Raw genomic sequence first — 15904 nt, forward strand, 5'->3', positions numbered from 1 at the left:
ACCAGCAGCCAATGCCTGTCGCTTCTGAAGGCTGGTGCCATTGTCCCAGCCTTTTTGCCAAGGACTGGCACCGAAGTTGTTAACTCTCCCTTAGGGGAAAGCAAGCTGGGGATTTCACATCTTGAGGAGGCCGGGCTTTCGGCAGCCGCACCGCAGAGGGTGGGGGACACAAATCCCTTTAGAGAGAGCCTGAATTGCAGCAGGGCTGAACAGCTTGAGCTGCAGAGGGGCCAGAGGAATCTCTCACTGCTCCACACCCTGTAAATCCTTTGCTAATTGCTTTATTGCCGTTATTTGTGAAGATAAAGGAAAGGGATTAATTAACTAAGAAAGAAGAGCACACATCTCCCTAGATGGGCTTAATTAATTGATGTGGGAGGGAGAAAAATCAATTAATGAATTCCTTTGCCTTCCTGATCAATCTGGAAACAGAGCTGCGACACTTTTTGGGGGGGATTGCGAATGGTAAAAACAAGCCCACTCCCCGAGCCAGCTGCAAGTAATTCATCCATCAGTTTGCAGTTTACACCACTTAACCGTGGTGGTGTAAAGGCTGTGCTTTGCAGATATTTTGCAATTCTATGACAACCTGCAGAACCATAACAATGTCAGCGAGGTGAAGCTTCTGGGCACCAACTCTCTTTAATGTTGATGCTTCACTCTTAGCAGAGAGCTACTTGATTATGGCAAGAAAATATAGCTCTAAAAATAATTGTAGGACGGACACTAGTGTCCCCTGACATTGTAAGTCAGCACATGATTTTCTGCAATGTATAAGAAGGAGCAAGAGAAGCAGAATGGATGAGAATACCACATATTATGTGTATTCGTATCATTCCTGTCTTCTTGAACCTTTATACAAATTCGGAGCTAGACCCAGACACAGGAATCTACCCAAGATTCCTTTCGTGTGGCATATTAGTTGAAGGAAATGAATGGTCCCCTGGGATAAGGCCTCAGAGGAAAGGAAGTGTTTGATGAATGAGGTTAGAAAGGTCTCGGGGTAGCTGTGTCATGCCTCGGTAAGGGCTTCTCCAGACAAGAATTATAGTGATTTCCACTGCCTACACAAACAAGGGAGGATATTCAGCATCTGTGTTGCAATGTATAAAAAACAAACAAACAACAACAACCATCAAAAACCCAACTCACCCTGTTATTTCTACAGTTTCATCTAAAGCAATTGGAGTACACCAGATGTAATATATTCAATTGTTTAAGCACTATAAATCATTACTTTGTGTTAAAAACACAGATCGGGGGAGAGTTGTAGTTATCAACTGGGAATTACACAATTTGCATCTGATGTCTTGGGCAGTGATTCTTAAGTTTCACTGTCACTGTCTCCCAGGGACGAAATTAGTGAATAAAGGAGAAAAGGAGAGCACAGCCACTGAAACAGAGAGAGACAACTGCAGAAGAGGGACAGAGCAAGCTAATAAATAAAACAAGAGCCTGAAGGGAAGAGCTGCTTTGTCAGAATATAAATATTTCCCTTCCCCTTTTATCTTTAATGTGGTGCAAGGAGCTTATTAAGGGGAAGTGCAGCTCTGTCCCTGGAGTCCATCCACATAACCATGTAGGGAGCTCGGTCCAACACAGCCAGCACAGCCATGCACACATAAACTTTTCTCTGCTGGAAACAAATGTAATGTACCAAGTAATAAAAGAGGAAGCAGGAGCCCACAGTGGTCATTACAACTCTTATCTTGCTGGCCCTGGTGCTGCTTTACATTAATGGGCGGCAGCGCTGCCAGCGGCCCCGGCCGGGGAGCTCCGCTCTCCTCGGGTCTCAGCTGCAGCCCTGGCTGAACAAACCCTGTCTTCCTGGTGCTGCAATGGCTCTTTTGCAGGGAGAACCAATGTGAGAGTTTATAACAAAGCCAAATTTGGGGTTGGGTCAATAAAAAGAGGGAGCGTGTGGGAGCATGTGTAAAGAGGGAAATGCTGCCCTGTGCACTAAGTGCTGAGGAAGGAGCCCTTCCTTTTAACCATGGCTCGGCACAGCCTTTCCCCGGTGCCATGCTGGGTCCCGTGCGCAGAGAGTGAAGCATGAAGCGAAATTTTGTATTAATGGCTCCTTTCTCTCAGAGGTCTGGTTTCTGATAATGAGTTGGTTCCCCTTCCCAGCACTGGCACCGGCACCTCTTTGCCGGCCCGTCAAGATGTTCGACCATATGGCTGCACAAAGCTGCACCATCAGTCAAAGCCTCCAAGTCAGGAAGGGGGACAGTTTCAAATTGCTGCCAGCGGAGCCTTTCCCACTATTTCCCTGGCCTGAGCTGTCACAGATACAGGTGTCAACCTGGCTCCTTTACTGCCTCGCTCTTTTCATCTACCCTTAAAAAAAAAAAAAAAGAAAAAAAAAGGAGAGAGCAAAAAAGAAGAGCTTTGCATTTCCTCTACTCAGGCCTTAAATTGGAAAAATGAAGGGAGTCCATTGTTGGTGCTTGCTGATCCCTCCACCCCTACTGTTGCACCACTGTGGCCCTTTGAGCACGACAAAATGAGCTCCCCAGGCTTGATTATGCAAGCCACTAATTCCTCCTCCAGTCAAGGGGGTGTTGGGGCTCCATGGCTATACAATTTGGGTTTACTCAGCTTTTGTTTTTGCTTCTGTTTATAGAGATAAACATTTGGCATTTTTGCATTAAAAATTGACCCGATTTTTCTTTTAACTGTAGGAATAGGAATAGACTGTCACATACAGTCATTTTTCAAGTCTTTTTCAGAAAAAAATGTTGGGATGATGTACATTTTGGGTTTTCTCCCATGATGCTTCCACATGAGATCCTATCCCAATTGTCATTTTTTCATCATATTTGAAAAAGAGATAACTTCAAACACTACCAGTAAATTGAATTTTCTTGGAAAAGTTTTCAACAAACAATTCTTTTCAAAAGTGATTTTGATAAAAACGTAGTGAAAAAATATGTACCTTCAAATCAATACTTTTAAAGATGGACAAAAGCAACAGCAAAGTTTTATACAACCCCCATGCCAGTTCTGGGATTTTTTTAGCTGGCCCTGTTAGGAAACAAGCCCTCAGACCCTAGGGAATTCATCTAGCAAAATACCGCTTGCGCTGGCTCTCAGCTGCCTGGCTTCAGTTGCAGCTCGCAAGCAGCTTCACTGGGGTGGATCAGCACCTCTGAAGCAGCCTGGGTCTCCTTCCCACCCATGGTCCTGGTGGTGGGCACCCAGAATCTGAAAGCGTCTCAAAGGGAGAGTCAGTGTTGCTTTAAAAAAAAACAAAAACAACAAAACAAACAGCTTTAAGATATGCTTTTGAAGCAAATCTAATTTTTAGATCTTCAGTGTTTTAAGCGCAGCTGCCTCAGAAATACTTTGAAAACAGAACCTTTCTCTGGAAAACTGTTGAGCAAATTTGGAAGCTAGTGAGTAGCTATTACTCAGCTGCTCAGGTTTCTTCAGAGAGCCCAAACTCACCATATCTACATAATATCTAGGGACCAACGCCTATAGACTTTACTCACAAAGAGCTGACCCTTGTGGTCAGGGAGAGCGTTGAGTCACAGACACAGATGAAAATCAGATGGCTGCAGCAGCTCCCACCCCCTCGCCCTGCCCTGCCGCTCTCCTGCAAGCGGCTGCCCCTCACGCAGGCACCTCTGGGCCAAAAGTAACGTGGCTCCAAGAATTGCCTCAGTTTGCAGCCCAAAGGAGCAAAGTAAGCCATGGCCAAATTTGAACTGCTCAAACGCAGTGGGCCATGCAATGGCAGTCCTAGAATGGCTTTGAGCTGAGGGTAGATGTCCTTGCCCTGGAGGCAGCAATCACTGGCACAGGGCAGGGGGGCCAGCTGGGGACAGTCACCACTTCAGCTGTCCCACTTTCCACAGGCTGTTTCATGAGTCAACACCCTTCTCTACCACAATGGGAATTTGCATGAATAACATCTCTCTGGGCAGAAAATGCCTTTACTGTTATGTCTAGGAAAGCACCAAGGATCACACTGCACTTGGGCAATAACAATGATAATAACACCACCACATTTCAGAGGCCTATTGCCTCCCTAATCAGGAGACACTGGCACGATGCCGGCTTCACCCAGACATGGGGCTCTCATTCGAATTCAGGTAGAAACAATTTAAAGCACCTTGCAAATGCCCACACATCACTGACCTTAACAAAATGCTATCAAGGTCCATATGCCATTTCCAGGATTAGCACTCCTCCACCATTGCCAATGCACCATGTGAGGCAGGTTCTAAGATGGAGGACTTGTTTGCTCTGCCCAGAGAGTCATTGTTTTAATATTAGATCTCATTTTCCTACATTATCTCCCACGACTCTCAACAGCCTTTGTGAAAATAAAACAATAGGAGTTCAGCAAAGACACCAGCATTAACTTCTGCAATTGCACTTTAATAGCCATCAGCAGCTGGAATTTCAGTCTTCACACCCCAGGCAAAAGCCGGCACCTACAGCAGCACGGGGCTGGGAGGCAGGGTCAAACAGAGGAATGTCACCCATTGCGCTCCCAGCATCGCTTCCTACACTGCAGGTCTTGCCGTGACACCCGCACCTCACCCCTGCCCGACCTGCACGGCTCCCCTGAGCGCGGTCAGAAGCAGCACCGCAGCCTCACCGAGCCCAGCGCACGCCTGCTCGCAAACGTCAGACACAAAACAGTAACCTGCCAACATTTATGATTTCCTCCAAAATTGGGGTTTTTTTTCTAGGAGTAACTTCTGCACCAGGCGAAACCCTCAAACCTGTTCATAACCAATCCGGAGAAGCACAAGCTTTGAACACTTTAAAGCCCTACAATATTATGTTTTCAGAGATATTTTGTATCTTTGTAATTTTAAAACACTGTTGCTTTTTAAAATGGCTAGTGGATACTCCATTACATGTAGTAGGGATCCCTGCCTACTGAAAAATGCAGCATGAGTATGAGCAAGTTCATAATTAAAACCACAGCTTTACTGTCGTGTAGCAGCTGACCAAAATACGGCTTTATGGCTAGCTGTCAGGTCAATAAGTTACAGTCATTGAAAGAAACTAATCTCACCCCAGCAACATGGTTCAACAAAAGCCCCACAGCAAACTGTGTCCAGTTGTGTGAGTTGTGTGAGCAAAGCAAATGAGAAACACAGAGTTGAAGTTTGGGTGCTGTACATCTCCCCTTGAGGTGCTGAGAGTTTTCAGTTATCTCTAAACTCAAAGGGATGATCTGTGGGAGCAAGGAGAGCAGGACCTGCTATTTTTAGAAGTCAGGAGTGAAACAATCTACCACATCAAGCACGTAAGAATTTGGCAGCAAATTAGGATTTGAGAGCTCCAAGTACCTTCCCCAGACTGAGCCTGTGGATTACAAGAGATTGTAACCATGTCTTAAGTCATGGACATTTCCTCAGCATTTTCAATAACAACAAAAAAATAATATATGCAAAGATTGAGAAAAAAAAATAAATACAAATATACACACATTCACAAAAAGAAGTTGCATCTCCTTTGTTCTGAAGTCCAACAAAGAAAAGAAATTGTAACTGTGGTCCAGGCAAACACAGGGGCTACAAATGCCATGCGGTACTACACTGAATTCAGAGCAGAATTGCAGACGTTGCTTTGAATTTCCCAGCTTTGGTAGGTGCAAACCAGACATATGATGTTATTTCTTTTTAGCCCATATGAGAAAATGCTACATGCAGCTGAAATCTATTTCAGACAGCAGTGTTTCTTTAGCAGAATGGGATTTCTCTGATGCTTTGCTTTGCTCCATATGCTTCTAATTATTGCTCAATTCAAACAGCTATTTCTGCATTGACTTGCAGGAATCTCAGAAGGCACCTTCTACGTAGGCAAGAAGCATAGCCCATAAATAATTTCAAAAAGTATTAAAGAGGGGAAGCTTCATAGCTTTTCATTCCAATCTGACTATGTGGTATTTAAATAAACGTCTGTGGCTTTCCAGTAACATAGTAGGAACTCCCAGGTGGCAGGGCTGGGGGAAGAGAGGGAGGAGAGCACTAAACATACTAATGAACATGTAATTAAGAAAATGGGCCCTCATTCCCTTCAGGGACTCCATGAGGAGGGAGCTTATTTGAAGTGCTGCTTTCTGGTTCCCCTCCCTCCACAGAAGGAAATCAGCTTAATATCTCCAGCGCCGTTCAGAGTACCATTGGTCCCAGCTCCAAGAGAGTGCAGTCAATGCAGGCTGACACCAAGGCAGAAATTACAGTTTAGAAATGACTGGTTAAAAAAAGGTAAAGGAGAGCGTGTGATGCTGGTCCACAAACCTCACAGGCCCAGTTTCTCAGGGGAGCTATCTGCAGGCACTGGTGTTAGCCCTCTGCCCCTTTGCCTTAACAGCATTGCTGCATTGAAATGCACGTTGGGTCACCACTGCCCGGGGGGCTCTCGTGGAAAGGGCAATTCTCCATCCAGCAGCATCGCCCATCTCCAGGGCTCCAGAGGATGGAGCAGGCAGTAGCCCTGCACAGCAAACCTTTACGTGGCCTCGAAGCAGGGAACCACCTTGGCAAGTGGGTCTCCAGGGCATGACTGGGACCAAAGGAAGAAACAATTCTGTTTGAAAGTTTAATCATAATTGTGGAGGACGAGGGTTAATTTGTGCAAGCCCAACGGGAAGAGGGAAAATAAAAATAATTAAAATGTTTGTTTCTCTTTCCAATCCAACTTTGGAAGTGGAGTCGGTTAAGGAAATTTCACCCTAAACACAGGAGGGTAGCAGTGATTGGTAATTTAAGCATTCATGGGAGGCAGAGAAAGGATTTTGTAAACAGAGGCTTAGGAATTCCTCAGCCTCTTTAGACATCTGGCAAATTCTGTATTGAATAACAGCTCTTCTTCCCTTGTTTTCTAAGCTTTGGAAACAACATATTTCTGGAGGCTGCACTCATCTTTAGTGAGTCTTAATCAAGCAAAGATAAACCATTTGTTTGAACATCAGGCAGTGGCTTCCTGCCAATATGATTGTTAGATGGCAGAACCATGTCCCAAGAGAGACGGCAATAGTACCATTATTCAAGGCATTTAAAATTAGACTAATTATACCACTAGCATATATAATAGAAAGGGCTAAATGATATAATGGGTCTTTCCCATCTCTTATTTTGGGCTAAATCCGGTTCTTCTTCCTACATAAACAGAGTCTGAGGCTTTGATGAGTATCCTGTTCTGTTTCCATTGAAACAAGTGAAACCTTACCCATTAACTCAAACAGGACAAGTGCAAGCCTTCAGTCTGTGCATTAAAGAGGATTTAAGATACAGTCTCAAATAGATGAGTCTATAGAAAGAAAAAATTAAAACCAGGTTGGGCATAAATGACAAAAGACACAGCACAATGCATTTGACCATTGCACCCCTCACAATCAAAGGGTATCAAGAGGAGAGTGATTGGAGCAACCAGTCACTATGCCCGCACCAACCCTGGTGCTGGAAGCAAAACATAATTCAGTGTTCAAAAATATTGTGGCATCATCTGCAATGAGATGGGAGGTTTATGCACAAACTTGAGAAACTTGGCTGTTTTTCATTAAATTGTTACATACCTCAGTCAGACTTATGTTGCCAGAGCTGCATGCAGAAATGCTCCTGGATAAGAGATTGAAGTCGTCCTAATGGCAGCTATGCAAATGGGACAGCTATACAGAGCTGGCTGGCTGAAGGAAGGAGAACTAGTTCTCTCTAGCTTTTCTGCAGACAGCTGGGCTTTGTAATTGTGCAGTTCCTCCAGGAAGGACCTAGAGATCAGGTGTTAGCACTTGTCTTTGGCCTCAGAAACTGAAAGGGGATTTACAGAAAGGGGAATCACACAGAAGGAACAAAATCACTGAGTTTTGGAGGAAAAGAGATGTCTGACAGAGAGCCCAGCCTAGGTCAAGGACGCATGACGTGGAAGAGAGGTCTGAAGGAATACAATTCTGGGAAGGGGAGCTTGAACCACAAAAAGACACCAGCCAAATCCCTAAAAAACATTCCACAGTAGTGAGAGGAAGCAGGGAAGGGTATATTTATTTTTGTTTGGATCTGTAATACTTTTAGGGTTATAAAGCAAGGAGTAACTCTGCTAGAGACCTTTGCAGACCTGTGAGTCATTTTCACAGGCAGTGGGAGAAGCTCAGGATAAGCTGGAGCACCAATGAGGCTGGAACTCCTGCAGCATCCGGAAGAAGGTGGCTGAGCCAGGGAACCTGGGGCAGCTGCATCCCAAGCGGTTCTGCTCCAGGTGCTGTCAAGGCTGACACATCACATATCCCAGTGTATATGGAACTGGCCAAAATCAGCTACAGCAGTCTGGGAAGCGTCCAAGCACCGCGCCAGGGCAGAAGCACCTTTTAAGATTTAAAGGATCGGAAAGTAAGTTTGCATGTGCCTATGCTACATCAGATTCTCAGAGCAGGATCTTCCCCACTGATGGAAAGAGGACAGCAGACACAAATGTCATCTCTTCCCACTGTCTCTGGAAGCTTCCCTTCTTCATACTGCGATATTACTGCACCAGACAGAATGATGACAGGGCCTGGCTGATAATACTGCTGCCAGCAGAGAATTTGTCTTGTTAAAAAAGCACCTAGCTTAAGAAAGTGAAATAGGGAGCGACTGCCTGCATTTTATAGCAAAGGGCCTCTGCAACCCTAAAACTGTGAGGAAGCAGATTAAATTCCCTTTAAAGAAACAGGGGAATTCAAAGTGTTGTGCAAGGGTTAAAATGTAACTGATGTCTTCACTGAACTGCTGAGTGGGGATGAGCAGATCAACTTCAGGTTTTGTTTTCTTATTCATGGATCTGAGAGATGAAAGCAATCATCAGCCTGATAGCCCATCGTTGTGAATGTTTTCCCCAATTTGATCATAAATGTGGAAGGTAGTGCTGCTTCCCTGTATCCTTTGGGACACTACTTCATAAGCTAATAATTACCTTACAAATCCATGATGCAACCAGCTTTTACCTCTCTCACTGTGGGAAACCACATCCCCTCCAGCAGTATCCCCTTCCTTTTGTCACCTGTGACCTCCCCATATGCTCTTTTCAATCAGTTTCTTATGTCTTCAATCTAATTTCAAATTAAGGCTCCATGGGGGGGGCAGGGGCTTGCCTTCCCCACTCCCTGCCTGTGAAATACCAGGCTTTCCCACCTCGTTACAGAAAGACTAGATGTCTTTCTTGAGCTCAGACAAGATGCAATTCAGTGTAATCTATCAGACTGATAGAAATGCAAGCAGATAAAATACTGTGAACTTATTTTATTTCTAATTATGCAAATCATTATGCAAAATAGGCAAATGCATCATTTTCCCCCAGGCTCCTGGCATTTCCCCACTAAGCTTTAGGGAGTGCAAATTTTGATGTTCTTCGCTCAATAGCCTGCCTGATCATGTAAGACTAGAGGTAAGTATGCTTCAAAATGTTGAGGTTAAAAGTGTCATGGAAGCTGTTTACTAAATATAACTGGGACAAATCTCCCAATTCAGGCGGTTGCACTGGGGTGTTGGTTAGCAGGACAGCTGGTGAGGCCCAGCAAGTTTCTGCCAGCGGGTGGAAGGAGAAGGGGGAAGCGATGGTCTTTGTTCTTCTGAGGGCAAGGAGGACTGGAAGCTTTGCAACAGGTAATCTGAAAATGTTCACCCTCAGGCACCCAAAATAAGTGGTGGGGTGGGGAGGGGGTGTTTTGTTTTGATTTCCCTCCTGCCATGGGAAGAGTTTTCTATCAGATGGGATAGGAAACAAGGAAAATTACATTGGCACCATTTAAGGAGGCTTTAAAACAGCAGGAAAAGACATCATGTAGGGATGCCACTCCTCACTGAATTAGCTTGGAAATTGAACTGGATTTATTTTTAAATGTGTAAAAAGACAGATAATTGTTCCTAACAATTCCTCCCTATGCACGGTAGTCTAGTCAGCTCCAGAGTTGGTACCAGTACCTGAAACTGTAAATTTATTCTTCTATCTTGGACTTGCCAGGACTTTGCTTGTGAAGGTTTATTGCCGACAGACCATGCGGCATACTCAGAACGCTAGCAGTTAGGAGACTTTTAGAGAAAACCTTTTGAACTGCTGTGTGGTTGCAATAGACAATTTCTCAGATGCTGCAAAGTATTGCGCAGCACATTTGTTCTGGGTGGCTGATAACCTGGCTAGCAGTGGCTGCCTGTGCTTACGTGCTGATGAGAATCCCTCCTGTTGTGAGGAAATTTAAGTAATTTTGCAGGCTAACACTTGTGAATTTAGATTGAAGTAAAAACAGGAGACGAGCACAAGTTTGCTGCCTTTTGAAGTGTGGCTGATGCTACTTACAGAGGTTCTGGATGCTTTGGGGTAGCCTGTGTTCCAGAACCCTGGATTTTGCTACTGCTTTTCTTGTTTTGTTTTGTTTTTTTATGGTCCCCTGAAGACTGTCAGGATGTCCTAGACTGACTTAGCAGCGTGGGATTTTCTTAGGCCACAATCTGCTGTTTTAAGACTGCCATTGCCTCTCTCAGTGATGGTGTCCCATCTCCCAGTGGGGCTAAATAGGAAAAAAAACCCTTGGAATTTGGTAACACGCCCAAGAGACTTTCTTCCTCCATCTTATTAAATCCTGTTGCACATTCCTGCCATCTGGGATGGCCTAGCAGCATCATTCCACAGAGTAAGTTTACTCTCTTCTTCTCTCCCTAAGAAATTATCTAGGATACGGCTTTCCTTCCTTCTTCTTTTCTGTCTACCCTTCCACTTCTTTTTTTTTTTCCCTTTGCTTTGCTCTGATTCTACATTATGTTCAACATAAGTGCAATGGAGTCACACAGCTTTTATAGCATATACCAGAGCTCCCAGTCATCTTTTTGTTCGTACAATGGTTTGGAGGAATGCCTCTAACAAATGGGACCAGTAGAAAACAGGGGGAACCACTGATGCCATCTGCCCTGACTTGTAAATAAATACCCAGTTAAAGTCTTGCCACTTGATTTGACATTCCTTATTCTGAATAGTTTCTGTCACTGTCCCCCTATTGCTGAAAGACAGTTTCTTGCAATACCATTCTAGTGGCTCTGAACTTGTCTCTTTACGTACAGAAATCTGAACGAGCAATGTATGGGGCAGAAAGTTTGCAGTTGCTTTACTTTTTCTGCATTGTCATTGCCTGCAAGTGAAATATGTCCTGTCATCCAATGTTTTTCGTAGTGGATATCACAAAATGCTTTGCAGATAAAGTCAGTCATATAAGCCAAAGTGAAAAATAGAGGCTTTAAGGTGATTATTACAGATAGGTGACTCAACAGCTCATGGAGTGTTACAGAAAGATGCGATGGGGAAAAAAAAAAAAAGAAACAACTGGAAAGAATAATCTTTTTAAAGGTTACTAACAGCCAAAGAACAAACCATAGAGTAGACAAGTTCGTGTAAGTTTGTACCATGGGAGGTTATTTAGGTGAAGAGTATCACAAAAGCCTGCTTAGTCACTAGGTGTAGAAAAGTCAGGAATTCAGATAACAAGCCTTAACAAACTGAAAAACTGAAGTTCCTCTAAGGCACTCTCAAACAGCTATAACTGAGAATGAAGAAGAAACTTATTTCTTTTCCAGAAGCAACTGTTGCAGCCATGAGTAGCTAGTCCTGCCTGTATATATTTTGGAGAGCAGAGTATTATTTTTAAAAACATGTCTGCATTTAGAGGAGTAAATTTATTTTAGTAAGCCTGTTTATAACTGTCAACTTCTCTTAAATGTAACAAAAGCTGAAGCTCCATGGTCTTACTGGTATGAGGACACATTGTTCATGAGCAGGAGAGGATATGGGAAACATTTGTCCAACAATTGCTGTTGGAGTTCCCTGAGCCAAACCCTGCTCTCTTGAACTGCCCTGGAGGATGGTACAGATTGGTGTATTTGCTTAGTGGCTAATAGGAGCACAATCCTGAGTAAAGGAGTAAAAGTAAGAATTTGAATAGTATAGTTCGGGGGACCTCTCTCCTCAAAGGGAGGGATGGGGTGGGTTGAATAATACTTGTCCCGAGCCTGTCTTTGACCACAGGCAGTGTGAAGGAAAAGCAGGCATTGTTGCAGGGCTTTTGTCAAGCACACCCTTTCTGTGCTGCCGAGGACACGCTCTGCCTGCACGTTCTAGAGGCTGGACGGTTCCAGCAACCTGTGTTTTGGCGGTGGACCTCAAAACACAGCTATGCTGCAAAACCCACACTCCTGTCCTGAGCAAATGTACGTTGGTCTAGCTCTAGATCTGCCCAGCATCGCCTGGCAGGCCAGTAACATCCCCCTCCCGACCTATGCCATTTTGTCCCTTGCAGGCAGGCTGGGCTCTTCCGCAGAGCAGCTGCTGCTTTTTTTACCGTCTTTTCGGGTCTCTTAAGGGGTTGCAGCAGTGCAGATGGAGATTTAAAATTTCTCCTCTTTGCTTAGGTAGCACTGGACGTTTCAAAAAAAAGCTGCCTTCCCCCAGCTAAAGCTTAGATCTGCATGAATAAAGCGTTTATTCTGCCAGCAAAAAGCAACGGTCATGCTGCGATAACAAATCAAACCCCCCACGCTGGGGGAGGCGATGGCGCACAGACACGAACATCCCGGCAACGCGATCAGCTCATTCTGCAAATGTACCCGGGCACCGCTTCCCCCCCCCGCCCCCCTTTTTATCCTTCTTTTTTAATAACTCCGGGCACAGGCAGCTGTTTGCATTTTCAAAGCCTGCTCAGAAAGCAGCCAGTTAATTTTAGTTTGCTCGGGCCACCCTGAGCGAGCTGGCGGGGCCCCCCCGCACCTTCCCGGCTCTGCCCTGCGGCGCGGGGGGGCGGGGGGCCCCGGGGCGGTGGCTCCTCCCGCCCCCGCCCGGCCGCCCCCGCCCCGCTCCGCCCCGCCGGGGATGGGAAAAAGTTGTTCGCAACTTTTCGCCCCGCCCCCGGCGCAGGCTCCTCCCCCCGCGCCCGCCCCGCCCCTGCGCGGCGCGGGGATTGGCGGGCGGGCGTGGCGGGGCCCCGCCCCCGGCGCGGTTTGTGAATGGGGCCGGCGGCGGGGGCGGGGCCCCGCGGCGCGCCCGCCCGTATATGTGTCTTTTTTTTGTGCCGGCGCGGCCGCGGGCCGGGAGCCGCGGTGAGGTGCGGTGCGGGTGGTGTCGGCGGCGCCGCGGGCGGAGCGAGGCGGGAGGCGCACGGCTGCTCCGGACGCACAGCCCGCAGCGGCGCCCGTCGGGAGCGGAGCCCAGCCGAGCCGCGGGGAGGATCGCGCAGTAATTGGATTTTAAAAGTTATTTAAGCCCCGGAGTAAAATACCCGGCTCAGCCGGGCGCGGTAATAATCCGTTTAGCCGTAACCTAAATCCGCGGCGCCGGGGCCGCGCAGCTGGACGGGGAGCAGCGCCTCCGCCTCGCCGCCGCGGGACCCTGCGCGGAGCCGGCCGGAGCCGCCGCCGGGCTTCGCGCGCGTCTCCCGTCTCGCCGCCGCCTTCTCCGGCGGGAGCAGCTGCGGAAACTTTCGCCGGGGGAAGCGCCGCGAGAGCCGCCGCGCTGCGAGCGCCGACCCGCCGGAGCCGAGGAAGAAAGTCGCGGAGGTCCCGCGCGGAGCCGCGCTCCTCCCGCCCCGCGGAGCCGCTGCCGCGCCCCTGCCCTGCGGAAGGGGCCCCGCTGCCGCCCTCCGGGCGCTGATGCCCTTGGGGCGCCGCGCCGCCCGGCTCTGAAGGACTCCCCGGGCCCTCGGCCGCCCCGGCGATGCGGGCCGGAGGAGGAGGAGGAGGCGGCGGAGCGGCCGCCGGCGGCTGCCCCTGGCTGGGGCTGGCCGCGCTGCTGGCCGCCCTGCTGGGGACCCCCGCGGGCGCGGCGGCGCAGCAGTACCACGGCGAGAAAGGCATCTCCGTGCCGGACCACGGCTTCTGCCAGCCCATCTCCATCCCGCTCTGCACGGATATCGCCTACAACCAGACCATCCTGCCCAACCTGCTGGGCCACACCAACCAGGAGGACGCGGGGCTGGAGGTGCACCAGTTCTACCCGCTGGTCAAGGTGCAGTGCTCGGCCGAGCTCAAGTTCTTCCTCTGCTCCATGTACGCGCCGGTGTGCACCGTGCTGGAGCAGGCCATCCCGCCCTGCCGCTCCCTCTGCGAGCGGGCCCGCCAGGGCTGCGAGGCCCTCATGAACAAGTTCGGCTTCCAGTGGCCGGAGCGGCTCCGCTGCGAGAACTTCCCTGTCCACGGCGCGGGCGAGATCTGTGTGGGGCAGAACACATCGGATGCCCCGCCGGGGCCTGGTGGTGCGGCGGGCCGGGGGGCCACTGCCCACCCTACGGCTGGCTACCTCCCCGACTTCCTCACCCCGCCGCAGCCTGCCTCAGGCTTCTCCTTCTCCTGCCCCCGGCAGCTCAAAGTGCCCCCGTACTTGGGCTACCGGTTCCTGGGGGAGCGGGACTGCGGGGCCCCCTGTGAGCCAACCCGGCCCAACGGGCTCATGTACTTCAAGGAGGCGGAGGTGCGATTTGCCCGGCTCTGGGTGGGTGTGTGGTCTGTGCTCTGCTGCGCCTCCACCCTCTTCACAGTGCTTACCTACCTGGTGGACATGCGCCGTTTCAGCTACCCAGAGCGGCCCATCATCTTCCTCTCGGGCTGCTACTTCATGGTAGCAGTGGCCTATGCGGCAGGTTTCTTGCTGGAGGAGCGGGTGGTGTGTCTGGAGCGCTTCTCTGAGGATGGCTACCGCACTGTGGCCCAAGGCACCAAAAAAGAAGGCTGTACCATCCTCTTCATGATCCTCTACTTCTTCGGCATGGCCAGCTCCATCTGGTGGGTCATCCTGTCCCTCACCTGGTTCCTGGCTGCTGGCATGAAGTGGGGCCACGAGGCCATCGAGGCCAACTCCCAGTATTTCCACCTGGCTGCCTGGGCTGTGCCCGCTGTCAAAACCATCACCATCTTGGCCATGGGGCAGGTGGATGGGGACGTACTCAGTGGGGTGTGTTACGTAGGTATTTACAGTGTGGACTCGCTGCGGGGCTTTGTGCTGGCGCCCTTGTTTGTGTACCTCTTCATTGGCACTTCCTTCTTGCTTGCTGGCTTTGTATCCTTGTTTCGCATCCGCACCATCATGAAGCATGACGGCACCAAGACGGAGAAACTGGAGAAGCTCATGGTGCGCATCGGTGTCTTCAGTGTCCTCTACACGGTGCCTGCCACCATTGTCCTGGCATGTTACTTCTACGAGCAGGCCTTCCGTGGCACCTGGGAGAAGACGTGGCTCCTCCAAACCTGCAAAACCTATGCTGTGCCCTGTCCCAGCCACTTTGCCCCTATGAGCCCAGACTTCACTGTCTTCATGATCAAGTATCTCATGACCATGATTGTTGGTATCACAACTGGCTTCTGGATCTGGTCTGGCAAAACCCTTCAGTCCTGGCGACGCTTCTACCACAGACTCAGCACTGGCAGCAAAGGCGAGACGGCGGTATGAGACCCCAGCCCTGTCCCCTCTGACACACACTCACGCACGCATGCACGCAGAGGAGAGGGATACTCGGCAGAAGAGGAAGGCAATGGCTCCCTGAAGAGGGAGGAAGGGAGGCTTTTCCAAACTTTTTTCTTCCTCCCAGAGGGTATGAAAACGCAATCTTGGCGTAAAGGATCAGACAGACTGTGTCCAGTAGTGCTTATGCCCAGCTAAGTGGAAGAGCACAGAAAAAGAGGCCAGTGGTGGGATGGGAGAGTCCTTCACCCCCAAGAAGTCCCTTTACCTCTCTCCCCTGCTACCCCTATGCAGGAAAAAAAATCCAACCCAACTAAAACCATGCTGCCTTGCTTTGGATGAGAGGGAGGAGAAGCCAGATCTGTTGAGCTGCCCCTGCCGAGAAGTAGCCAAACCCTCTCTGAATTGCTGGGGTCAAACCGCAGCCCAGGCAGGGTCACTCCCGAGCTTACCGCTTGCTCCTTCCAGCTCG

The 15904-nt window shown here is 48.9% G+C and overlaps 1 protein-coding gene across 1 annotated transcript; it reads left to right on the forward strand.

Annotated features, from left to right (window-relative positions):
* Positions 1–13692: 13692 nt before the first annotated feature.
* FZD7 (frizzled class receptor 7) lies at positions 13693–15420 on the forward strand. Its single transcript, XM_068407580.1, has one exon. The coding sequence runs from the start codon at positions 13693–13695 to the stop codon at positions 15418–15420; it is 1728 nt and encodes a 575-aa protein (XP_068263681.1).
* Positions 15421–15904: the final 484 nt, after the last annotated feature.

The sequence above is a fragment of the Nyctibius grandis genome, chromosome 9 (assembly GCF_013368605.1).
Source record: "Nyctibius grandis isolate bNycGra1 chromosome 9, bNycGra1.pri, whole genome shotgun sequence".
Lineage (NCBI taxonomy): Eukaryota > Metazoa > Chordata > Aves > Nyctibiiformes > Nyctibiidae > Nyctibius > Nyctibius grandis.